This window comes from Melanostigma gelatinosum (assembly GCF_949748355.1).
Source record: "Melanostigma gelatinosum genome assembly, chromosome: 2".
NCBI lineage: Eukaryota > Metazoa > Chordata > Actinopteri > Perciformes > Zoarcidae > Melanostigma > Melanostigma gelatinosum.
Window position 1 is genome coordinate 17,190,739 of NC_136635.1, and position 27,575 is coordinate 17,218,313.

The window sequence follows — 27,575 nt, forward strand, 5'->3', positions numbered from 1 at the left end:
TGTACAATGCTCACACTAACAGTGTTTTATCACTCTACCACAAGATGTGACCATTAGTATTCTCTGATCAAACCATTTTCACCAATAATATCAGAATACACCAAAATGAGTGCTGAAAGCACTCTTCACCAATAGGTACCGCTGCGTTCTAGCAAATTGTATTCGAACAGTTGAACATCTGGTTGATGGAAAGGACACGTCGATCCAATGCTCAGTATTGGGATCGCTCCAAAATCACTGAATCGGATACCAGAAAAAGAAAGTAGAATCAGATACGATCCATTTGCCTCAACTATATGTCAAGAACTGTCATTGAGGTATAGGCCACATTGAGTGTTGAGTTATATCAAGTATTTTGCACTACACTTATGTCTTTTACAGAAAAGTGCACTTTAAATTTAATTTTGAATGTTTGAATGGTGCCGACTAATCCAAAATGCTGCTAAACGTTTAAATAAGAGAATATTTCTTTCACAGTTTAAGCATGATGCTTTTTTTAGATGGCTAGGTTAGGCAAAGTGCATCCATACTAATGTCTCATGAACAGCTCAGTTGTTTAATAGAGGGGGAAGAGGCCGCATTGGATCGGTATCGGCAGATACTCGAGGTTGCCATATCGGTATCAGTGTCGAACATGAAGAAGGCAGATTGAACAGCTCCTCTGAGTGCAGACATTTCATAAACAGGTATACTGACTTTGATGTAAGTATATCACATTTAAGTCCCAGTTCTATACTACATACTAATGCACTATATATTCATCTTTATCGTACACTATTTTTGTAGTTAGTATACAAGAAATCAAGAAACTGCACCCATACTGAGACATCACTACGATTACAAACCCTACAAAAGTGGGTCATTTTAGGTTGCATACCAATCAACAGTACTTGACAACATCTTAGATATTATATTATATGTCTGTCACATCCATATTTGTTAGTGTAAATTGGAACCACTTTGACCACCACCATCTATCGTGGATGCCACTTCAGATCATTTGGACTAGTTGCGATGCAGACATTTGTGTCCTCTTGGTGGCGTTCCGTTTCATACTGCCTCAATAAATCACGTATCAAAGAGATGATTTCCAGACCTCTCTTGCACAGTGACTGATAAACAACGCTTGACATAAGTGGCAATCAATGTAATAGAATTACCTTTGTAGCCGTGTTCATAGTTGTGATTAAGTTACCTCAGAGGTCAAGTCATTTTCCACGAGGTGTTTTTTTTCCATTGCATCGTATTTCCTCTGTAAACTTGTCTGATCTAAGGACAGCCGGGAAGTCGCGTACATCTGCAGTTTTTCACCAGGAACATCTATGTTGACGATACATGTTGAGGCGATCCAGTCACGGGAAGAAGTGTCGCAGGAGGTCCTTCTTGTTGACTTTGCCCATCTGATTCCTTGGCACCTCCTCCACCAGCACCAGGCCTGTGGGGATGGTGTAGGGTGCCATGTGCTCCCTGCAATAAACACGTCAATAACATGTTAATACACTGACGACTGTTTACTGCAGAAAGGAAGATAAACACAGACGGGCATTCACCACGACGAGAACAACACTGATCAATGTGCACACAAGGATGGGAATATGCACACGCACGCATCTGCAACAACAAAGAAAAAAAAAAAAGAAGAAGAAAGAAAACAATTGCAAAACAAAGGCTAGCCCTGTGGCAGAGTAGTCGAGATAAGAAAAGAAATGTCCTTCATACACTCTACAGCTCTCCTCCCTAATATCCCCAATTCGCCTTCCAGACAGACAATTCCCTTCTCGTACAAAACAATATAATCACTGTGAGATGAAAAAAAAAAAAAAGAGAAAGAATAAAAAGAAAAACAGAAGGCCGGGATAATTAAAAGTGTTTTATTTTTTCGCTTCCAAGTGCACGGTTGTTACGTCAAGTCTTGAAGCCTGGAGCTTTTCTATTATCTTCTAACCTAGTTTGTTTGTTTGTTTGTGCGCGAGTGTGTGTTCCTGTGTGCATGCTTGTGCTGCGAGTGAGCATAATGACTCATACCGCTGCCATCAAACACTCCTTTCAGCAGATGTCTCCGTCTCTCTGACTCAGTGAGTAAAGTGTGAGCGAGTACATGTGCATACATACACATCTCTGTAATGGGGCTCGCTCGTGTCACCAATTTCTCCCGGCCAGTGTGCCTGTGTGTGTGCCCGTGTGTGTGTGTGTGTGTCCAAGGCAGTGCGGGGCGCAGAGGGTGTGATAGAGATTCAGACTGACAGCTGAAGCCAGGGCACTGAAGAGTGAGCATCCATCTACTTGTTTATGTCTCATTTTATCTCCCTCCCTCTCTCTCTCTCTGCCCTGCACCCTGGCCTCAGCAGTGGACCGTGTGCTGGCACTGCCTGTCCGCTGGCTGCACCCCTGGCTGCAAACACTGTGTGTGTGTGTGTGTGTGTTAACCTGGGTCACAAGCAGCAGTAGTAAGCCACCATGCTGGACCAGCAGGTCACAGCAGTAGGATCTAAAACCCCCACACCATATGGGGCTCACAGCCGTGACCGACAGACACACACACACACACACTTCAGAGCTGTGAATAAATGGCAGAGGTGGGTAGTAGAGATATAGCGTAGTGGACATAAACAGATGGTGGGAAAGGGAAGAAATAAGTGGAAGAATGAATGAGACAAAAATGATATAATGGGTGAGTAAAAGAGAAGGAAATGGAAAAAGATGAGGAGTGTTTGTGCCTTCAGTCGCTCCAAAGCAAAGGGCTGCATGTCACCGCCAACTGTCTGCGTTAGACAAAATAAACTCTCCTGACATTTAGAAAGGGCAGAAAAAGAAAATCAGTTTGCACGTTCGTAACAACCATTTGTTCCCTTCCTCCTCCTTTTTTTCCTCGTCTGTCTGTCTTTCCTTCAGCTCCCCTCATTAGTCCATCTCTGGCCTCTCTTTCTCTCACATCCCTTCATATTGATCTGCAGACTGCAGGGCCGGTCGCTGGGGATGTGTGTGCTCAACTGTCGAGTCTGCATTAGGAGCCTTCATTTGTTTACCACAAGACTGACAAAGAGCTGTGGAAATTGTGTTCTTGAATCGGCGTTAATAAGATTTAACCAAGACAGGGTCGGCCCTCCTTTGTAATAACGGGATATGGTGCTCTCTTTGTGTTTGTGGATTCAGGATGGTGGATTGGCTGTAAGTTATTCAGGTCACAGTCCCCACTGGTGGTACGGTTTGGAGACCACCTGCTATCGCAAATGTTATAATACTTGAGGCGGGTTCAACGTTTTTGCTGAGCCTGCATTTTCGTTGCTGGAAACGAATGAAGGGGTTGTGTTTTTCCATGCAATGCTGTTGTCTATCTAAAGACAACCTTAGACAGAAAGATGCAGGTTTATACCTCTGTGTTTACAAGCTTCTTCCACACTTTAGTGTCTGTGAGCAATAGTTCATCGTTAATAATCTATTATCAAACTGTGCCATGCATTCAGTACACACAATAACTAACCAACAGGCAGTGTCTACTAAAGAGAGATGATCGAGCTGAAAGTCACAGTACCTTGCCCAGGTCTTCAACTCTGGCAGGGTCATAGTCTGCCCATTCCTCAGCTGCACCACTGCAGTGACTTTCTGGCCCCATGTGGCATCTGGGGCCCCGATCACAGCCACATCTGCAAGGTTAGAAATCACACAGGCAGACATGTTGTTGAGTTTCAACTGCTTGAGTTCGATCATCTCGCAGTGCAGCGCGCGAGTATTAGGACGTTGCCACTGTGTCGGCTCTGTGCTTCAGCACATTGATTTTAAAAGGGAATAATAACTGGGGTTAAAGGAGCTGACTAACGTTTAAGTGGAGGGTGTTTACATGCACATCAGAAGGCCAGTGTAGGAATTGTATTCCTTTTTCGAGATAAATCTATTCATTTTAGGGAACAGTCCAGAAGATTCCACTGTTTAGTCATGAAAAACTCCATTCAAAGGGCTACAAGTCCTATAAGTCACTAAATCTGTAGAGCGCTCTTACCAATGATGTCTGGATGAGCCAGTAGGTGACGCTCCACCTCGAGTGCACTGATCTTGTAGCCGCCACTCTTGATGATGTCAACACTGGTGCGGCCCCTAATCCAATACACACCGTCTTTGTAGACCGCAGTGTCTCCTGAAAGACACGACCATACGAGGAGAGAGGCAGTACAAATGAAGAATAAAGCAGATTAGAAAAAGGACATATAGAGGAAAAAAAAGAAGAAAAAAAAAGAGAAAGAAGTCAATGGTTGTAATTAATGTAATTTATTTTGCATTTGTAAACAAACTAAGGGCCTGCAGGCTTTACGTCGACACAATGGTGCTTTGAGCGAAATGCTGATGTCAGCATGATAATGTGCTGACAATGGGTAAAACCACCTACTGGTGGCGCTACAGGAAAAGTCAGGGATGTATAAATATGAACGGTGATCCATCCGATAGTTGTCATATATTTCATGCGGCTAGCATTGCTAAAAATTAACAAAAATCTCGCAAAACTGAATTGATTGAGTCAGCAGCATTTTAACATTTTCTCTGAATTTTTGTAGAGCATATATTTGTGTTTGTAAATTTGGTTGTATACAAGCTGTGTGTGTAAGTATGCATGTGTGTTTGAGACAGAGAGGGTCAGACTGCAGTGGATGGAGGAGTGTTTGTAAGATCCCCTCACATCCTCACACACACACACACACACACACACACACACACACACACACACACACACACACACACACACACACACACACACACACACACACACACACACACACACACACGGTGTCTGGGGGACAGGTGTGGGGGAGGATGAGTACAGTATGTGGGATGAGGGGCTCAGCTGGGCCTGGGGATGACGAGCAGAGGAAATGGGTCAGTATGGATGAGTGGAGAGAGACAGAGGGGGAGAAAAATGGACAGAGGAGGAAAAGAGTGGAGAGTGGAAAAGCAGGTACAGGAAGGAGTCCGTTTGGATTATTACAGGTGGTACGTCCACAGCTGGGACCGAGGAGGGAATAGGTGTGTGTGTGTGTGTGTGTGTGTGTGTGTGTGATGCTGTGATGAGGTTAAGCGGAGTGTAGTTAAGGTTGGAGGGTTGAATAGGGGGTGGACTGAGAGGCCACCAAAGGTCAGGGATGGGGGCCGCGGCTGTAGCTACAACACAACTGAGGACAATTTATCTGCTGAATAGATGAGGAGGAAGTTATATTCCACAACTGCACACAAATAACATGTTTTTTACTTTTAAGGCTAATTGTGATATTTGTTTTTATTAATATATTCTCTATAATTTTTCTACACAGATATTATACTGCAAATAAAACATTTTAAAATCTGCACATTTATTTAATTCTAGAAACAATATTTTGGTTACAGACCCTCTTCAGACATACGGTTTCCTTTTTTATACCGAACAATAATTTAAAATAAATGAAAATAAACAATAAATAATTTACCCACCAGAATTCAATACCTGCCATTGTGGAGAAACATTAACATAAATATATATACATATTTATTAATTAAATTAACATATGAAATGCAATAAATTAATGAAAAATACTATTGTTAATAAAATATTATCTCACCTAAGTAATGCATTTCCCAAAATGTTGGACTATTCCTTTATGAATTATGAGGGTTGGGGCTGCACGGAGGAGACTTTGCACTCATTCCTTCAGCATTTAAAAAATCCTGGACACGGCCCTGCGGAGCATTTCCACCAGGTTAAGCTGTGCGCGTTTGCAGACACTACAGCAGGAAAAAGTCCACACCTGAAATATGGAATCATTAAGAGAAAGGACCGGCCCTGCCTCACTTTGAATCAACACAATGAAGCATGTTAGGAGAACAATGATATGTTGATGGTGGTCTGTGTTCACTGCCATCTTCCGTCAGTCCTCTACTTCATCATTTAATCTCATTTCACGTTCTCTAGTCTAACCCCCGTATGCATCTATCTATCTTACATTTTTGTCCACTTTCTCAGTGTCAGCCAAACACACACAACTATGTTTAAAAAAAAAATGATTTTCTTTGGTTCCATCCTTGCCCTCCATTTTTTTCTCACTATCTCTCATCACATCTCGCGTTTCCTTCCCTCCACCTATCTTCACCGTCTCTTCTTCCCCCTCTTGCCTCTCTGCTTCAGCATCAATAGAGGGCCCATCTGTTCCCATACATCACGCACTTCATTTCAGTTTATTAGCTGGGATAAATCATAAATATTTCATTATACATCACGGGCGGCTGTCGCCTGCACACCGACAATTTATCACCGCTGCCCTCTCTGCCGGCTTTCAATGCCGGCTATAAGCTTTCCAGTCTATTAAACAAGATTGATACAGTGTGTAAATTTAGATATTGGGAATTTCTTCACAGACCACTGCTCCGCACTGATAGGCCGGGGTAACAGGGGAGGAGAGGGAGAAGGGAGGGAGGGAGTGGAGAAGCTTGGTTGGGTGTTAACATCACTAACAGTAGTCACAGTTTCCCCAATTCTCCTCCTCTGGATGAGAGGAGGGGGGGGGGAGAAGACAAACTGTAGGAATAATTTGGTTACAGCTATGAAGCTCTCTCTCGTCTTATGCATGTAGAGATGGGGGGGAAATGGCAGTTTATAGTGTGTCCCGTGTGTGTGTATGCTTTATCTGAAACGAATACAATTACCATCACATTTGTCCAGTTGCCTGAAAAATGTTTAAGCGTAAAGGGGAAGGAAACAGCATTAATGAGGCAATGTTTGACAATAGGGTTGAAAGGAAGCACTCAGACAACATACTTGAATTGAGTTTGAAGTACTTATACGGGAGTCTTTAACCTTGTCTCTTTGAGGAGGAGGAAATAACCAGGGAAAGACCGGCACGTTTGGAGAGAGTCACAAGTGGGAATAGTGATTGGAGAACACAGACTGATAAGAGAGGGAAGAAGGGCGGGAGAGAGATTGTTGGGAACTGTGTTACAAGGACGCACACATACACACACGCTTGTACACATTCATACTGTATGTGCACACATGGTACATGCATAGACACACACATACGCACACAAACACTACTTCAGGCATCAGAGACTCTGCCATTATGTGTTATGGCGTCGGAGGCAGATATGGCCGAATGGCTTTCTTAATTAAAACGATAAGAAGCCTAATTGCACTGGGCTTTCATCTCATTCTGAGGCATTAAAGAAAGTGAAGGCACACAGAGTAGGAAAAAAGAAAGAAATAAAAACAGTTCAAGACTTTAACTGGAGGATGGAGGGCAGAGGAAACTTCCATCATGCCTTTCAGAGAAGAAGAAAATGATATCAGCTGGCTCTGCAGAAAACAGCATCCTGTTACAGCGTAATTCAGATTTCTTAAAATGAACACTAAATTATTCAAAGTCATTAATTATCATTTTCTTAACAGGAAAAACAACATTGTGCAGAGAAGTGTGTTATAAACAGCGTTTCAAATTCTAGCCACAGACAGTTTTGCGCTCCAACAAAATTGCCTTCAGAGGCAATTTTGTGAGAGCGTGACATTTTAACATCTTAGCAGAACTCTTGTGATTGTCCATCAGTCCTGCCGACATCTTTTTGGTTACTCAAACAAGACGACAGCGGTGTCATTCTTGACAATTTCAATGGTAAACCAAGCCTATTACATTGAACGAGAGGGAAGAGGAGAAATATGAATCTGCTGCCGTGAGAGGGGACGAGGTCACCCCGAAGACGTAACAGCAACGCACATCTTAAAACACGTGGCCTCCACACCGCAGAAAACACAAATATCATATTTTCCTGTACCTGGAAAGTAATATATAATCACATTTCTAAACACAATTTATTCAACACAATTTTGATCATGCAACGTCTATTTGATATTTCGCTTCCTGACCACATGTTATCAGGTAGGATCCCTCTGGCTGCACCAGGCTGTTGGCTCTTTACCCATCAAACTAACTGTTTGCCTTTCTCCCTCAGCACCCACTCATCAGACTCTCAGAGCTGGCAGGGAAGCCGCATGGGGCCTCCACATTGATGGTGCCATTTATGTTGCCTCAGAAAAATGTGAAGTATGATTCGAAACAATTCAGAAATAGCTATGGGGTATTTTCCAGGCTTTCCACAAATAACTCAATGCTGTCATCAATTGATTTCTGACGGAGTGCACACATGTGCCGTGGCATAAAAAAAAATGTAATTGAAGAGGTCTCGGTCGACTATTCAAAACGACACAGTCTGGACGGGGTTCTTTGCCGAGACAAAGCGTGTGAAAGAAAAGGGCAGCGTGTGACATATGACAAAGGTCAACATCACACAAACACTTCAGCCTGTGTGCCACCAGCGCTGCTGCTGGAGGTGTTTGGGGAAAGAGAGAGGCAACTGAAATCCCACAAAAACATTGTTTGTTTTTCGTGGAGGTGACAGAAGTCATCTATTAGGTTTTCAGGACCTTCAAGCGGTAACCCGTAACAGCAATAAATAACTGATGTGGGAGTATTTGTAACGGTTTGTGATTTGAGTCTGACCTTGATCTCACCACCATGTGCACACCCCCACTCCACCCTGGAGATGTGGCTGGCATGTATAGCCTGCTTTAAAGTGCACACTAGGCATCATCAAATGAAACCAATGATCCAGATTCACATTATCGTCTCATTCTGGCTTTGACGTACTGTCGCGCACACTCAAAATCAGACTGCAACAGAAACTTTGATCCATGGGTACCGGGTCTGGCTGAAAAAAATCTAATTCTAGACACTGGTTGGATGGTTAAAAATATAAAGAATTTAATACATTTGGGCTACTACACTGTACAAATAAACAAAGACATATTGGCACACTGGGTTTGTAATGTATGCTGCGTTATTAAAGTTGACAGTGCTGTGTAAATGTATCTATGGTGTTGAAAGAATTTGCATAAGTGAGTGTGTGTAAGAGTTACAGACAAGAGAAGTCCGTCTGCGCTGTTGTTGCAATATATACACAAAATTGTTTATCCTCATTGGACATTATTCTGAAAGCTCAAAGCTGATGTTATTTTTCATTTTGTAGTAAATTCAACATGCTATAGTGCTGCTTTAAAAAAACAAAATCAGGTTTATAATGCTGTTCTTATTCCATTAAGGGTCATTATAACTGATATTTATACTACTACCACTACTACTACTACTACTACTAACAACAATGTACGCCGTGACACCGTGATATTTTCTTAGACACCAGTGACTCCGTTACATCTGGTAAAACGTCACAGCGGCGTTATTTGGATAAAAATCACAGCGTATCTGTCGTGTGAGACGTCTGATACACTTGCAGTAGACGGAGGGCGAACCAATTGTCGGTTATATTCATTCAAAACACTACAGCAGTGGTCATTGCTGACACACCTGGCGAAGCTCTGCACTCTACTGAGTGCAGCTTTGTAGTTCAATTAATAAGTGCATTTAGGCTACAGTGAAGTCTTCTGTACACCATCTCTGCACACACCTGCTAAAATAATGTTCAAACCCCATTGAATCGCTTCAGTGAAGAGTGTTATTCCTTTTCAGAGGTACAATTCATCAGCCATGTGTTTATTATACATGTCACGGCACTAGGATCACTTAAGTGCTTAAAGTGAGCCGCGATGAGGAGGCGAGAAGGCACAAGTGGAGTCACAGTCTTTCACCACGTTGGGCAGGACCTAAACTCTCACACCCAGCGTCCTCCATCATCACTGTGGAGAGGCGAACCTTATCGGCACAGAGATGCGAGAGGTCTAGATCAGAGTTGTGTCTCTTCTCAGAGTGACTGTAAACACTTAGCATATATGAATATTAATGTTCCACATTAAAGCCCCGATGCCGAGATGGAAGAGTTAATGAGGATAAATAACAGACAGCCAAGCAGTGAAATCTCAGCCCTGACATTATTTATCATCCTTAACTTTTGTCACGGCTCTTTTTCTTTTGTAATTAATATCGAACAAGAAAGCACTTTGCACTTGGATGAGTGAACTAATTTGTTGAATATAATGCCATTAAGGGAGCTTGAATTGCTTTATATTCGTGTGGCTGATTATATTCCTTGCTGGGTTGCCTCTCCACCAGCAGATAACAAGCTGAACTTGAGGATTGATGTCCGTCTCAGATCTGCCATGTTCATCAAGCAAACTACTTAACTGCCGTTTACGTGGTCCTTCTCTGCACTGAATCACACAAACGTGATAGGCGACCAAAACACCTCGGTTTCCAGAAAACAGCCATCGATTGTTCAGCCTGAACCGAGCGAACCAGATATTAAAACTCAGATTACTACGAGTTTTACCACCACAAAAGTTTATTTTCCGAGGTTTTCTGCAGACAAATACACAGTGGCAGCTGCTTCACCAGTTTGCCAAACACTCCTGAAGTTTAGTGGCTCATATGAAGCAGTGTTTCACTCCATATACCTGCAACTGGTGTTCATAAAACATCGGACCACCGTGTGTTGACACCTAGGCTGTGAATATTACAGGGGCGGCTGGTTTGAACATAGCGCTGCGAGCGTGGGGTGTTTGTGAATCCCACAGGGAGCTCTGACATTGGAGCAAGGAGGACACATAGTGACTTGAGGTTAAATATGACATTGGGAACACGGAGAGGGATGGAGGCAGGGAAGAGGAGAGCACAGCTGGGAGCGAAAGAGCGATGCACAAATGACCAGTGATGGCTCTGCAGGATATGAGCCACACTTCTGTTTGTCTGTCTGTCCGCGGAGAGATTACCCTGCAGACCTGAAGCTCACCTTTACAGCTGGGCTGACATCAGCCACACACAAGCAGACACAGACAGACCAACACACATGTGTTAAGAAGAGGACACGCACACGCACACTCACTCAATCGAATGTGTTTTAACCTTTATGATTTGTCAAATGAAACGTCTGGTTCAGACTGAAATGCAGCAACTTGCGTTCATAATATAAGGCTCCTAAAATACTTGTGGAAATGGTTTTAGTTGCAGAACAACAGAACCTCCACCAGATAATATTTTGCCACATTTACTGCCAATTGTGTCTCTTACAGGATTGAACTGGCTCACACAAGCAGGTTGAGTAAAAGCAATTGAGTGTAAAACTGAGGGAACGTGACCGCCTTTTATCCCCTTTGTTAACTTTTTTGATTCTGAGCGCAAGTCTCTCCAAGTTAATCAAATTAATAATTAAACACCAGAAAAGGTAGGGTTAACACACACACACACACACAAACACACCTTCCGCTAAATCACTAATACCTAAGCTTACCGCTCTTCCCACAAGTCCTTATTCATTTATGTATTCATACATATATGTATGGTTTATTTCAGCACATCATAATTCATTCCGGGTGGAGTACCAGGCTCTCTTGGTTGGAAGGTTACGACTAAAGCCAAACCTACAACACCGATTTCAGTTGATCTCTTGCTCGTGTCTCGCCTTTGTTGCCCTCAACTTGAAGTATTTACATGCGCGCATCAAATCCAACAACCAAAGCCCTCGCTGTCTGCAGCTCTGGACGGCAGACGGACGAGCACCAAAAAGAGGGCTTAAAAAAGGCGAGAGGGGATCAATGTGTGCCGAGATGTTCATAAAGATGAGTGGAAAGAGAGAGCACTCGGGAGAAGGTGACAGCTTGCCTATAGAGCTGCCAGTCATGCTACACAGGAGCCGCTCGCACTGGAGGAGACACCTCTGGCCAGCTGAGAACTTATCGATCTAAACTCTCACGCTCCTCTCCACTTCTTATGCTCCACTTTATTCTCTTTCCCTTTGTCTCCTCTTCCGATTGGCCTGTCAGTCTCCCCTCTAAGCTGTATTTACTTCTCAGACTTCATCTTCCACTTTGTGTCATCCACACATCGCAAACAGAATGGGGTTTTTTTAAGACATTTTCAACTGCGATGGATTTTAAAGCATTTTTGCTTTTATTTCAGCTAAATGCAGTTCTGCTGGCTGACCAGACAGGTTGTGACTGCAGTAGCCCAAAATGCTCTATTTAATCCAGCTTTGGATAACTGGGAGGAATATGACTTTCCTCGACAGTAAGTGCATTATTTCCATCAACCCGTTTTTAGTGCAACTGCCAGAGAAATGTTGCATTCAAAGTTTATTTCACTTGGCTGAGGTGGAAATGTTGATGTATTGATACAAAGAAAATGTATCAAACAATGGAATCAGACTCAGCGAATAAATAATGATGTACATGAAGCATGCGACTTAGACGTCCACTGAAGCTTCAGTTTCACAGCGGCGATAATAGGAAGCGCCTGATTGCTAATGATGGCAAAACAGTAGTGGGTGGAAACACATCATTTGCAATTTCTTTTGTTGATTTTCTGGAAATTTTGTTGAAATTTGACCGACAGTTGAACAGAAACTAATCTATTATCTCACTGAAGATTGAAGCTGCAATAAAGGTCTGGAAATTGTATGCGGCGCCTTAATGAGAATACATTACATAATATATCCTTTAAACAATCTTTGTAATAATTCATACTAAACCTGGAAATAACCTGACGAACACCGTACATTACTTCTGTTGGACCATAACTGTGCTCGTCCTGTAGATCTCAGATACAGTATATCAAAAGAGCCATCGGATAACTTTAAACCTCGAGGACTATCTTTTTGAAAAGCTCTTGTTGCTACTGCACTCAGGCCAGAAGCTAGTTTGATAAATGGCACTTCTTGGCCAGAGTCGAGTCTCTCAGGCTGCATACGAATCCTGACTGGCAGACTGATGGAGCATCGCCGCCTGAGAGTAGATGGTGCTTAGGAGGCACAATTTACGGCAGGGAAGTTCCTCAAACACTTCACTCTGGTGTCGTTAGTGGATGAATGAGATGTTATGCGTATCTTATTGCGTTATCGTCCTATTTGGACTTCGAGGGAAGACATCGATTTTGCCTGCAAAAAGAGTACATCTTAGTCAGATCCCTGAAAAGCAGTCTCCTGCCGAACGCCGTTCATTTTCCTCGATGACATGGAGGTCAAACACTGGATGTAGACAAAGTGAGAGACGGCACGCTCGATGGGAAGGTGACAAAAGAGGAGCAAGAGTTGGAATGGCGGTTTGAGACAGTGTGTAAATTCACATTTGAAAGTTTTCTTTGAATAATATGCTCAACAGAACCACAGGTTAACGTTATGGTCACCAGTCAGTTTAAATTACGACAACTTTATTTCAAAAAATTATAAAAAAATGTTCTGTGATGGCTCTTAATACTACAATACCCATGAGCTCAAGCGCTTCAATTGCCACCTAACATTGTCGAAACCACAAATAATGTAAACTTTGTCTTTTGGTACCCTGGATGAACAAAAAAACCTCCCATTCCACATCTATGTGTGCGTTTAAGTTGGCATCAAGGAACACAGGCAGGTGGGTGAATAAGTAATGTGTTTGATACATTCCTATTGAGCAGACCACGGTGTGTGTGTGTGTGTGTGTGGGGGGGGGGGGGCTTGAGGGACTGGTCTGTGGGGAGCTGATTGCGCGGCTCTCATTATGTGGCCAGTGGCTGTAATGGAGTGTGACAGCAGCGTGCTGTGCTCTGGATCTCTGTCCTTCCAGCCTGCAAAGCCAATTAAACACACTCTGCCCTGCTCTCCCACTGCCTCACCCAGCATCGCTCTCCATCACTTGCTCCATCCTTGCTTCTATTCATCCCCCCCAACCCCTCGTCCTCCACCACCACCACCATCATCACCGGCTCTCCATCCTCACCTTAACCGTGCCCACACTCTCTGGGACCTTACATGCAATCCTTTGTAGCCGACTCTCTCAACCCAAGCCCCGCACATAGTTCCAGCTCGTTCCTCACACTTTTGCCTCTGGCCTTTCATTTCCTGTTGTCTACACGACAATCAAAAGCTCCAATCGCTTCTGCCCTCCCTTCTGTGTCCCCGAGCCTCCCCTCATGCAAACCTAACGCCCGTCTCCCTGTGGCTTTGCAGTGCTCCTTTGGGGGGGGGGGGGGGGGGAGAGAATTTCTGGGCTGCAGGGAGAGAGAGACAGAGATGACAGCTTCCCTGTGTGCCACACACACACTAAAGGAAGAGAGAGAAAGAGAGAGAGAGCACTACTTGGTTTCTCAAGACCCAGAGCAGTCACAACCACTTAGGAGGAAAAATGCCCTGCAGCACCAAAAACACACATAGTCCATTTATCACTCCCTCATAGTCCCCCAAAATATGTGTGTGTGCGCGCATGCACACATGTGCACACACACAAACACGCATTCAATTTCTGAGTGTGTGTGTGTGTGTGTGTGGCTACTGGACTGGATTTTAAAGTGTTTAAAATCAAGCCCCTGAAAGTGCAGTCTGTACCAAAGATGAAAAAATCTTTTGACATCTTTCCTCTTTGTGTGAATCCCTCTGACAGCACAACTCATGTAGATACAATTAGTGGCAGACTTCACTCCCTCCAAGGTAATGTGTGTATGTGTGTGTGTGTGTGTGTGTGTGTGTGTGTGTGTGTGTGTGTGTGTGTGTGTGTAGGCATGCACAGCGTTGAAGGGTGAGTTAATTGAAAGGGGAAGAAGACAGGTGGGTTTGGTACCTGTTTTGAACCAGCCGTCATCAGTGAAAGACTCTGTGGTCTCTTGGGGTTTGTTCCAGTACTCTTTAAAGACAGACGGACCTCGAACTAGGAGCTCCCCTTCTTTCCCCTCCAGACCTGGAAGTACCTGCGATATATTTTCACAGAGATAAAGGGAGAGGCCGAGATGAATGATACAGACGGTTTAAAAGAGTTGCGTGCACTATCCACTTGATGCAATAGCCAGCAGCAGCAAGGCAATACATGCTGAACCACATGCAAAGCTATGAAGGCAACAGACTGTATTTCCATTGGAAATAAACAAGCTGGCGTTCACAGTAAAGTATGGAGTTTGTTCATAAGCAGCGACACTTCTTGACACATTGTCTGTTTTTAATCCAGTCTGTAGATAAATCGGCTTAGACATTGTTAGTTCATTTGTTACCCGAGTCTCGCGGTGGTTGCCCTCCACAATTGTGGTGTTGCTTGTGTTATTCATGACAATCCGTACTTGGACACTGGGAAGTGGAAACCCTACGGCTCCTGTCAACAAACCACACAAAAAACACATGAGTACAAAGGGAAGAAAGCAAGATGGGCTGATTTGTGTCGCTTTTACAGAAGTTGAACACTTCTCACCAACAGTGATCGACACAGAGCGCACGATTTCTACCACACTGGGAGTGCTCTCTTTCAGAAGGCAATAACCTCCGTCCGCAGGCCATAACTGGTCACTAAATGCTTTGCTGAGCTTGTAAAACACTAAACTTTAAGCCATTCGTCTCAGTCGCCACAAGTCAGTTGACTTGTCGAGTAATGGGGATTTCTGGGGCAATGCCTGATGCAGCTGTTTACGTCAACATCACACCAAATAAGAGACATCTTACAAACAGATGCCAGACCCAGAACACACTCCATCACATTGTGATCTATCAAAAGTACTGAGTCGTCTCAGAATGACAGTGAACCGCAGCATCCATGGCATTAAGTCAACCCATAACTCACAATAGAACTCTCACAATGCCAGTAATACTCTACTGTTTTACGTCTTCTGCAGTTTTTGACTGTACAGTACAATTCAGCCCTTCAGTCCACACTACCGCTGAGTGCTTCACAAGGCTTTTTATTGCAGCACAGTTGCATAAAAATGTTATAATTGAGCTGACAAATTATGAAATACAATAGGGACTGAGTGGCAAAACTATTCAGAACTGTGAGCTGCAGTAATGTTTAAGGAAACTATCATTAGGAAATGTGTAAAAAATGTCTTACAAATTGAAAATCCCCACATGTACCGACACCACCTGCAGCCTCCATCTTTGTGTGAACTCCTCAGTTAAGTAATTATAGCAAAGAGTGCAGTGGGGATACAGTGGTCTTCTCTCCGTGTGTGTGTGTGTGTGTGTGTGTGTGTGTGTGTGGCAGCGTGCCTTCCTTGAGGCCATTATGCCATTTCACAGACCACTGCTCTCCCAATAAAGAGCAGGTCAGGCCCTGATTAAAGAGTGATTCTCTCACTTCATATTGATCGTATCCACTCCAGTCCTGATAGGCAATGTCTATCACACACCATCACTTGGCTCTCAGTCCAGCTGGGAAAAACCAACTGACCACAGAAGTAACTAGAAACTGTTTCTAAGTTAGACAAACAAGCTTGAGTCAGAAGGTCAGACAAGCTGAATCCAGCCACGTTATCATGATCGGTGCATCCTGAACCGCTGTATGCAGTGCGAACATGGTTCATTTAGACCTAAACTGGAGGTGGCTCTGCTATCTTATGATATTAGAGTGACAGTATGGAGGACGCAGTGGACCAGGAGGACATTCACAGAACAAGACATTCAAATAGCTTCAGGAACCTCCTCCCCTCTTTGCCTGCCACGATAACTACATTTGTTGGCTGATTTATTGTCCCATAAATAATTGTGATAAATTATATTATTGTAATTTTAAGAACCTTTTATTCCACTGATATAATGATAACATAACAGCATAATACTGCAAGTACACAGCAATCAACTTTAAATTCTTAATATTCAAACATTTGAATTGGAATGTGAAAAATAAATGTTGAAATATATGAAAGAAATTAACAAAAATTAAATTAAACCACAAAACCAAAACAATAAATAAAATAGACTGTGGGCTGTTAACAAAAATTGCACTTGAAAAAGTATGAAACATTTGGCACAGGAGTATGCAGAGTTATTCATTCCTTACCAGCCAATATCCTGCCTCTCAGTTTATAAATGGTTGTGACCTTTGTTGACGAACAACAACAACAACACTGCTCTTTCATTTGGCTTAAAGCCTAAATGTTTCCACACCACAACTGTGGACAAGCCGAAAACACAAAGGCTGTGGGAGTCATGTCCATGTATTAAATGATAAGTCAATATAGTAATTATTGTGACAGGTCTACTCCTCGCATATCTTTCCGTCATGGCAGTGGTCGGGCTGGCCGAGTGTTGTTTAAAACCCATCTAATCGTCTGACCGTTTGTGTTTTTACCTCGTCAGACTTCTTAGCAATCCTGCCGCGTTCCCAAATCTCCCAAATCAACATGTTGAGTTTAAGGTTATTAGCTATTGGAATGATGGACAAAACCTTTAAAATAATACTGAAGGGGAACTGGGTAAATAAGATATTACAAAACCCCCCAAAAAAAGGTAAATCTCTCAGCCTCTCGTCGTCTTTTCCTCTGATCGGGTGGAGAGGAGTAGACAGAGTAATCTTGCTCGAGTTCTTCACCCTGTCTAGCAAAAACACCACCGTCTACAAAATGACAAAAACAGACTTGTCTCCCTCAATGACGTGTCCAAAATCAATTGAAGTGTTTCGTTTTCAGGGAATCTCTCGACGCCCTCCTCTATCATCATTTTTTTCAGGAGCTGTAGAAATCTTGTAGCATTCGTGTCTCCATGATTCAACAAGATTGAGTGCCATTTTGAAGAGTACGGGCAGGTTATAAATGCTACATGCTCTGTGGGAAAAGGTCTGTGTGGAGTGGAGAAGGGAATGACTAAGATTGTTCTGCAGTTATTCTTCCAAGAAGTTAATGAAAGACACTAAGCTTTGGCTGGATGACATCAGGAGGAAGACACCACTTTAGGGCTGGAAGGTGAGACGCCATCTCTGTTGTCTATGTCAGTTAAAAGACCAAAAGAAAAGGCTGAAAAGTTTAAAGAAAAAGAATCAAAAAGATGAAAAAGGGTAGCAGAGAGAGAAACTTATGAAATGAAACGAACACGGATGAACTAATCTAACACACATACATGTCAACAAGGGCTATATGACCTAGAAAGCCACACTGCTGTTATTCTGGAATGCTCTAAAACTGTAGGCTACACAGCAGAATCGGGCCAATTAGACGCCCTAAATACCGTAGAAAAATATGAAGAAAATTGCTGTCAATAAGTGTATTAGGAGCTACTCAGCTGGCAGAAAGAAAAGAAAGTGTGTGTAAGAGACTCCACTACTCTTCTGACAGTGTTTCCTGTGGTTGCTATTGATCCATTTTAACCTACTTAAAAACAAGACAAGAACACACTGACGCAAACAGGCACAAGCTCATGCCTGCATGCCCACACACACACACACACACACACTAACGTACACACATCTTCCACAAAGTCTGCAGTGGAAACATCAATAGAACCACAGCTATTCTTAATAATCACCAGAGAGGGATCAAACAAAGCCTGCTCGGTTTATGCCGAACATTACCTGACAAACAAACAAAACAATTCCCCAACAAAGCAGCAGACACTGGATCACCCAATCCAGATAATTCGCTTTACCTGTAAGCGGAAGAGTTGGCTGGGGAGCAGGAAGGGTAGGAGAAGGTGGGGAGGGAGAGAAAGGGGGGAGGACAGGACTAGACGTGAGAAGAAAGCAACCGCCACCAGTCTGACCTCATTTCCAGACATTGCCTTTGTTTCTGCATGCGTGAGGGAGGCGTCGTTGGGATCATGGGGTTTTACCTGACATCGCAGCAGAGAAAACTGCCAACGATCAGAAGAGATATGTGATAAACAAAGAGGAAAGTCACCAAGTGTGCGGTCACACCAACAGCGTGGTTTCTGAGTTAACTGTCGTTAACTGCGGTTGCATCTCATTTGTAAACCGGGGTAACAGGGTAAATTGTTTTTTGTGGGTGTATAAGAGTATCCAGTCAGTAAAGCTTGTGTACCCGGGATGCGTGAGCCCTTGAGAGGGTTGGACAGGGCCATGCCGATCTCTGTCATGCCGTAGCGTTCCAGCAGTGTGTGTCCTGTAATCTCCTCCCAGCGCTGCAGAGTGGGAAGAGGGAGAGCAGCCGAGCCCGAAACCATCAGCCTAGAGAGAGAGAGAGAGAGAGAGAGAGAGGGAGAGGGAGAGGGAGAGAGAGAGAGAGAGGGAGAGAGAGAGAGAGAGAGAGAGAGAGAGAGAGAGAGAGAGAGAGCTTGTAGCATATATATATATATATTAACCCATGAGTAAGCTGTCTGTCATTGATCCCACAGCCAGTACCTGATCCTCTCTTTGCAGACTGCTTTGACAAAGTCCTTGACGTGAGGCTGTGTGAAGTGCTGATCATAGTACTGGATCAGCTTAAAGTAGATGGTTGGCACGGCCATGAACACATTAACCAGGGGAGCCTTGGAGCTCAACAGCATCTCCCACACCTGGGACAGAGGGACAGAGAGAGAGAGAACATATAACTGAATAGGGAGGAAGGAAAGGTAAGGAAAGGTGAAAAGGAAAGAAGTGTATCTAATGGACGGGGACATGCAGACTAAATTATTACATCCAGACTCATTTGCACATGTAAAAGTGCCGTTTTGTTCTTTTATTTGATGTAAATGGCAAAGTAAGGTCCAGACAGTAGCCTCATATCAAACCTGTCAACATGCTAAAAATAAATCAAGAAAAAAGATTTGTAGATTTGTAAAGGTCAGAGGGAGGAAAGCAGCAGAGCGCCGTAGGGCAGAGCCCGCATGTCGGCCAGTTAGAAGGCTTTCTGTACAGCTACTTTTGACAAATGTGATTGTTGACCATTACACAAGGAGCCGCTCGTATCTTCCGCTGCATCAAGCATGCTGCTTTAAACACACAGGCTTTGATGTGCATAAGCATACATTGTGAACTACTGTCATGCTCATATAAAAACACTGTTCAAATATCGCATAAACTCACTTGTTCAAGGACAAAGCTATTTTACACACCCCGCCCCACCCACTCTGTCTCATCCCTCACACACACACACACAGTCTGGGTACATCGCAGTAGACGATGGGAGGATGGGACGACATCATGAATTAAGCGAAGGTGAACGACAGCTTCTCTCCCCTGGGAGACAAACGCTCCTCCCCTGCTGTCTCCCCTTCCCCTCCCCTCTCAGTCTACTGATCCTCACTTCTTCTGCTTTCATTCTACCTCCATTCCCCAAGTGCTTCTTTTTCACTCCATACCTTCATCTCTGACTCCACAGCTTCCCTTCGTCTTTCTTTCTTTCCTCCACCCTTTGCTTCCTATCTCACATTCACTTACCTTCTCTCTCATTTCCTAATTTCCTGCATCGCTGCCTCTCTCTCTCTCTCTCTCTCTCTCACACACATACTTGCACACAGAGAGATGCAGTCTCTCCCCTCATCCATCTCACCTACGTAGCACCATATCCTTCTTAATATGCCAGCCATTTCTAAACTCTTCCTTCCACTTCTCCTTTGAGTCACCTCGCTGTAGACTCCCCTAATCTATTATGTATCTAACTTCTCTCACCTCCTCTGGCCCTAATAAACAAACAGAACTGAACTAGATAGACAGATACAGCTGAGGTGATCTCACAATATCATTACTAGTTAATCTAAAAATTGTGGAGCGTTCACAGGTCACCTGTACACATACAGAATAGAACTTGGTGCAGAGACGGATTATTATCCCGAGTGTGCCCTGACCATTCTGGCTGGTATCAAGTGCAGTGGAGCGCTTCCACCAAGTCCAGTCTGGAGGGGAGAGGAAGGCAATGTATGCCCATCAAAGAGTTGAACTCCACCTCGGGGACAGGATGTGATGAGAGGACCATGGCCTGCATCCTAAACAACTCTATGGTCTACTCGGGCCTCAACATGGGACTCCCAAACAATTGCTTCTTCCCGGGAAGGACTGGATGCTGAACGGCGAAGTGTCCGTCGCACAGACGATCCACAACTGGCAGGTATGAAAACTTGGTCAGATTTTTATTAAATTAAATAGATTTTGAACTAATGATGGCGATAGATGACAAGGGAAAGTCAGGGGATCACTAAAGACGATGGGGTTTACCCTCTGGGGATCATGAATGTCTGTACCTAATGCTGTGCCAGTAGATCTAGTAGTTGATAAGCTATTTCACTGGATGAATTAAAACTTAAAACTGCGCTGCTGTTGGTACCAGAGAAGAAGTGAAGGGATCACCAAAACCAGTAGGCTTCATCCTCTGGCGGCCATGAATGGCTGTATAACATGTCATGGGAATCCATCCAATAGCTGCTGAGATATTTCTGTCAGGACCAAAGTGGTGGACAGACCGACAGACAGATTGACTACTGCATAAAGAAATTGTCATCACTTGAGACAAAACACAAAAGTGCTGAGTCCCCTCGTCTTCTCCCACCTAAACCATCAATATATGAACTATTACTCTGTACATTTTTTAATTATAGAATCGGCAAATGTGAGTTTGTAAGTAGCACCTCATCAGTCCGTAAATAAAATGCCTTTATCTGGTAGAACACAATGAACTGATGCATTATCCCTCCCTCCTGTTAAATATCTCTGTGAAGACCTGTTTTTGTTTTCTTTTTAAATGAATTAATGAGTTGTTTCCTCATGGTTAATCAAAAACATGAGTTGCTGTGATGAAGTAGTGAGTAGGGATTCCAATAAACAAAAACAATCTGACCAGTGCTGTTGAAACCCCAGGAAGAGCATCTGCTCCTGTCATGCTAGACATGCTGTGTGTGCGTTTTACTGGATCACAATTCCTGCACTGAAAATGTTTGTCACTATCTCCACGCAAAATCAGAAAGAAATCAATGCCGGCCTCTGCTGCGTGGGCTACCCTTCAGAGATCTTAGGGGATAGAAGAGACAGACTATCGATCACTTCATCAATGTACTGTTACTTCAGGAGGAGGAGAATAAAGGCTGTTTTCTGAGGGTGAGAGGAGGGGTTTTGTGATTTGGTACACAAGGCCAGGGATAACGGCTGAATACTGATATAACAGTGTAGCAATACCCATGTTGACAGTTGTTCCTTTAAACACCTTTCCTTTCCATGTACCTTCACTGCCGCAGCTGCAGAGGACCTGACATGCAAACAAAAACATGTGCATCTTTACCCCTATATGTTTCAAAGCCACACACACACACACACACACACACACACACACACACACACACACACACACACACACACACACACACACACACACACACACACACACACACACACACACACACACACACACACACACACACACACACACACCTTCCCCTCCCTTCTCAGGGCCAAACAAGCACCATCATCCTTCAATGTCAGCTCATCGATTGATCTGCTGCTTAAGCCCCTGCCGTGAGTCGGCATTGGTCAGATACAAAGCCACACAAGGCAATTCATCACTGAGCCCCAAACACTTAGTCTGACAGTCAGAGAGGGAGGAGGAGGAGGAGGAGAGACTGATAGAAGCAGAGATGAGATGAAGCGAGGAGAAAGGAGGACGGAGGAAGAAGAAAAGTGGAAGGGGAAAGGGAAAAGGAAACACCGATAAAGTGTGTGAAAGAGGGACTGATGTTGAATGTCTTTTTAACCTCAGCAGCGCCTTGTCCACACAGGACTTCTACACCTGAAGTACTTCTATACCTCGCTGTCAATGACTGCTTGGCTCTCATAGTCACCTCCCGAGCCTTACAACTGCCTCTTTTGTTCAGGCGTGTTAGTGAAAAGGTGTAATGTATCGAGAGAAAGAGTAAGAACAAGAAAGAGAGGGAGACGGAGTGCAGTTGAGACCTTCTGAGACTGGAATTCGGGCAGCATGACGCAGGTGGCGCCCACCCAGAGCGGGCACAGCAGCTTGTTAACGATGCCATGCACATGGTGGAGCGGCAAGGTGTGGAGGATGACGTCGTCTTTGGACCACGCCCACTCTGAAACCAGACACTGGACCTGGCGGGGGGGTGTAAGAAGGGGAAGGAAAGAAAGGGAGGGAGTCAGCATCCTCAACCAGTTGCAGATATTGGTCTTGCTATTTTGTGGTGCAGTCAAGTTGGTTTTGTACCTCGTTTCCTACGAGACTGCTGTATTCAAAACTTAATTAGTCATTTCCTGCTGCTTCAAGAATGACTTCTGACAACCGCTGCGAACAGTGAATTTGGTTGCAGTTGGAGAGCATATTAATAACTCAAGATCATTATAATCTAACTGCATTATTATTCTACTGAGACTCCTGTTGACACTCCACGTGGCAGCGTTCGAGCTGTGTGCGTGTGTTGATGTGGTGTTTTCTATGTTCGATCCCTGTGTGCCGGGGTTGGTAGCGTGACTTATCAGTTGGACTTGTAATGTGGTCATTGATTTGGGTTTTACGTTGTTACTTTTGATAATCAGCACCGCTTTCCTTTTAGAAAGTAGTTTTCAGATTGAGATTATTTGTCCGTAGTCCGTGACCCTCTTTCCCCGGTTTATTTTACTGTCACCGCCCTCGTCCCCTGGAAGAAAATGAACAAACATACATCAAAATAGGCTCAGTTCTTTTAGGCTCTATGGATTGTTTGAGTGTTTGATTTGTCACGTTTGTGAAGCCAGTTGTTATTATGCAATACCTTTTAAGTGTTGTCATACAAGGCCGGAGTTGTAAATGGTGAATTGGTGGACTGTTTCTCCTCAGGACTGTTTGGACCTCAGGAATGAAGGACATGAACGTCTACTTTTTTCTAGTAAAGTAAATTATATTTATATACCTGTAGCTCCAAAACAACAATTATGTCTTGTGCAACAAACAACCCCCTCTATCCTATCCTAAGTTGCCAACATTAGATTTGATTATGGAGGGCATGGCCACAGATTGAACTTCATTCTTGTGCTGCTGAAACCACTGATGCTGTTGCTGAGCAGTATACAGGGGAATTGTGTCTGCGTAAAGAGTTTTATGTTTGTGGCTGTGAATATTAAATAATGGAGGAACACAATAAGTATGTGTGTGTCGCAGTAGGCTGAGAAAAAAAATTATAATTTGTACATTGGAGATATAATTAATTGCATTACATTGTCCAGGTATCCTGGTTATTGTGTTCTGTTCACTGAGGTAAGAAAGTATAATAGTCCCTTGTTCATGACCAGTAGAATGTCTACCGCATGCTTCTGAATGTAAATGCAAATGAATTAATTGTATTGTTTTTACATTCACTGGGAGAGAACATTTTGTGGATGTATAAACATTGTCAAAGACAACAAAAACGGTGGAAGTTTGGGATCAGATCATACACTTGGAAGTTATACAGCAGATTTATTTTCCTTGCAAGTTTGCTTCAAGTCTTCATTCACATTAACCTGACAGAGGAGCTTTCTAGGAACTCTGACAACCTGATGTTGTTGCCCTCCACGAAAACAGACAGACTCACTTAATCGTCTGCTCACTCACTTCCCTGGGCCAACCAGAGGCATTTGAAGCTCTGCCTTCTTTCAGATGGATTTCATTTTCCACACTATTGGACATGTAGGTCAATTTCACTTCAAAGAAAAATCTTCAGGAGATCTCTAATGGCATAAATTAGTGATTATTCAGAAAGCTCGAGCGGAACACAAGAGGAAGGAGGCTAATCAGGGAGTCAAATGTCTAAATAACGTGGATATATATGATTGGAGCTATGGCTAGTCACTTCACCACGTGAAACAACAAATGTCATGTTTTAAATAGGCCTACATCAAACTCAGAAAACAAACATGGAAAGCATGAAAAAGATCATGTTAATTTAGCAATTGCGTCAAATTAATTGATTTCTGACTCTGAAGTCAATGATGTCTGAGCTTCCTAAAGCACCTGAACACACCATCAAGGAGGCATTCAGAGCCCCCAAATATCCTGATGACTACAAACACAGTATGTTAGTTAATTGGATATAATACATCTGGAAAACACATAAGTTCAATAACGTCCCTTGAATGAATTTGATATTAACCAACACAGAAACTATTTTGAATATTATTTAAAAATGACAGGGATGTTATCAATTAGGTTAATGATTTTACAGTACTACATAAAGACTATGGTAAACTGTGAAACAGTGTCACGTTTATCTGCCGTAAAGGCTTAGGATAATCTAAAAGATACAAAGAGTTGACTCACAACACACACTGCTCGTTATTTTAAGTCCATAAGCACAAACTGTAGCATCCACTATGTCAGAGCTTTGAACCAATCCTTTTTCACTGTTGATAGACATGTCTTATTAGTCCAACTAGAAGCCAGTGGGGCTCATTCACTAATATCTTCAGAAGCTATTTCTTAAATTTCTTCTTGAGAAAGGTAAGTCTACTTCACTTTCATGGCATGTTCTTCAACCACAGACTAATTCTTACAATGATGAATTCCATCATCCTCGTGAACTGAAAGCGCGTGTGCCAGTCGATCCTAATTAACACAGAGAAACGCTCCGCCAGTCGCCCTGAAAGTGCATGAGACGCTGTGTGCGTCATTGAAAAAGAAAGGTTGAGAGAATTAAGTCAAGAATGCCCAAACGAATGTCGAAAGAGGGTGAAGCAGCGGACTGAAGATCCTAACTAAAGTTTGAAAGTGGTGTTACTTCTGCAGGAAGTAAACGCCAAACCAGCCGTCGTATTTAGTGTCAGCAGAGGATTTTAAATAACTAAGAAAAAGATGCATGGGATGATATCACTCGTTCAGTGCTGAAGTGTTTAATCATGTTTTAAGACTTTGCTTTGTTACAAATATGTCAGCACTCAAGTGTTCTCGAGTGTGCGTACAATCTGCTCTTACCGAAGACCAAATCCCAAAAAAGGAAACATTGTTGAATGCCAGAATCTTCAAGAAAAAGTGGGTTTTAAGAAGACATTTAAGAAGGAAAGTAACTTGCTTTGTCTCCAATGCAATTATGGTTTAGAAGGCAGCATTTACCATGGCGTGGAGGCCTCTGTGTGTATGTAGAACTCCCTTGGGTCTCCCTGTGGTACCACTGGTGTAGATGATCATAGCTGGTCGATCAGCCCAGTCCGTGACGTCTCCCGTCTCCTTCTCTTGGACGTTTGCCCCTTCTGAAGTGCCCAGGTTAGAAGTAGAGGGCAGTGTCAGACATGGCAGCCCCAGCCTCTGTGCCAGCGGCTCAAGCGTTTCAGCATAGGGATGCCCTGCCACCAGCAGTGAACTCTGGGAGTCAGAGATGACGTACTCAAGCTCAGATTCAGGGTGTTTTCGGGAGAGCGGCACTGCCGTCCCTCCACTCATCCAAGCGGCCCACTGTGCCACTGTATAGGAAGCATCATTAGCACACAGGAAGGATACACGTTTCCCTTCCAGACCCCCAAATTCAGAGTTCAGGGCGGTGCTGATTCTACCTGCAAGACCTACGCTGCTGCGGTACAGCTGCTTGTAGCTGTGGCCGCCACTGCTGTCAATGATTGCAAGCTTATCTCCAAATGCTGGGGCTCTTATAAACACGGGCTTCTGGTTGATCCTTGATGATGGTGCTGTAGTCCATCTATGAGCCCCTCTTTGAACCACAGTTCCCAGTAGCCGTTGCCCTGGCTTTGATGGGCTATAAGTATTGTAAAGAGTGGCTTTCCAGTGAGGTAATGTCCACTTCAGAGAGTGGCAGGCAGCAGCAACGCGTCCTGACAGCATGTTTGAGATTTTCAGACCCTCTGGAGTCAGAACCTTCAGACAGCTCCATCCTCAGCCTCTTGCACACTGCTTATATCCGACATCTGAGAGTTAGGAGGGAAATAAAGGCTTAGTTTCATCAACAAGCACACAACGTTTGATCTATCTCTGTATTATTGAATTTGACCAGGTGAGAGTCGCTTTTCCCACCACATTTAACACGAACTCACTACACATGGCTTCAATGTATTGCTTATTCTATCACTTAAAAACATGGTGTGCAGTAAAAGTATTTCTAAACCCTAAGCTATTTTTCAGTATCTTCTTTGAACATGCGGTAGTTATAGTAAAAAGGTAGCTTGTGTGTAAACTTTTAACAAGTATTGTAACGTTATTAAGTGTAACCGCGCCCACTAAAATGAAGTGAAACAATGTTCCAGTTTTATTATTGATTCGTTCGGTGTTCTTTTTGTCATTGTCACGTTACCGGATTCAGTAACGTTACAGCAGGTTAAGCTTAATGCTGACGTTATATTGACATTATGTAACTGACAGCGACAGACCGAAGACAACTCCGATAATGACCCGGGACAGCTGCGAAAAATACGGACAATAAAATCTCCTTTCTACAGCAAATACTACATGAATATTTCTAAAGTAATGCCTGTGTTCCTCTGCACAAACATCTACTGTCATTCATATTCACCTTACCATAAACATAAGCCCCGGTACGTCTTGTAGTGGAGGACGGTGCAACAGCATTACTCTTCCGACATGAAACGATTTGCTTCAATGGTTCCTGCCTCGTAAATTCTGTACACACTGCAACTGACTTTAAAAACATTGTTTTTAATTGTCCAAGAACATTGTGTTTTGTTGTTTTAGTGACGTTTTACTTGCTTTTATTCCACAACATGGAATACTTTAAATACACATATCTGCAGGTGTAAATTATATTGCATTTAGATTTAATTAATTTAAGTATTTTGAACATTCAGCCTTTTTGATATTTTTAAGTTTAAATGTTAGGCTACACATGATCTGTACTTTGTAGGATACTAAATGTCAGAGGTAACACAGTAAGTTAGATCTATTTACTAGTTTAATTACAGGCCTGAGATATTTGCAGGCCACACACAGTGTGCGGTAGCCCTCTGTCGCATTACGCTCCACATGCATGCGTATTCTTTCAACCTC

General features: G+C 43.3%; 1 protein-coding gene across 1 annotated transcript; it reads right to left on the reverse strand.

The window, feature by feature from the left end:
- Window positions 1-27,118, reverse strand: acsf3 (acyl-CoA synthetase family member 3). Its single transcript, XM_079295471.1, has 10 exons — window positions 27,090-27,118; window positions 25,677-26,482; window positions 22,553-22,708; window positions 19,034-19,188; window positions 18,714-18,859; window positions 14,967-15,064; window positions 14,543-14,669; window positions 3,998-4,132; window positions 3,533-3,644; window positions 1-1,467 (listed from the first exon to the last, which is right to left on the reverse strand). The coding sequence occupies exons 2-10, from the start codon at window positions 26,397-26,399 to the stop codon at window positions 1,353-1,355; spliced, it is 1,767 nt and encodes a 588-aa protein (XP_079151597.1). The 5' UTR covers window positions 26,400-26,482; window positions 27,090-27,118; the 3' UTR covers window positions 1-1,352.
- Between the last annotated feature and the right edge of the window lie 457 nt (window positions 27,119-27,575).

What these genes read in the sequence shown, in the direction of transcription:
- acsf3 (XM_079295471.1), bottom strand. Translation starts at nt 26,399, where the DNA reads ATGCTGTCAGGACGCGTTGCTGCTGCCTGCCACTCTCTGAAGTGGACA. An exon ending in ACAGAGGCCTCCACGCCATG is followed by an intron (nt 22,709 to 25,676) that starts GTAAATGCTGCC and finishes CCCCCCCGCCAG; the next exon opens with GTCCAGTGTCTGGTTTCAGA. An exon ending in GTCTGCAAAGAGAGGATCAG is followed by an intron (nt 18,860 to 19,033) that starts GTACTGGCTGTG and finishes CTCTCTCTCTAG; the next exon opens with GCTGATGGTTTCGGGCTCGG.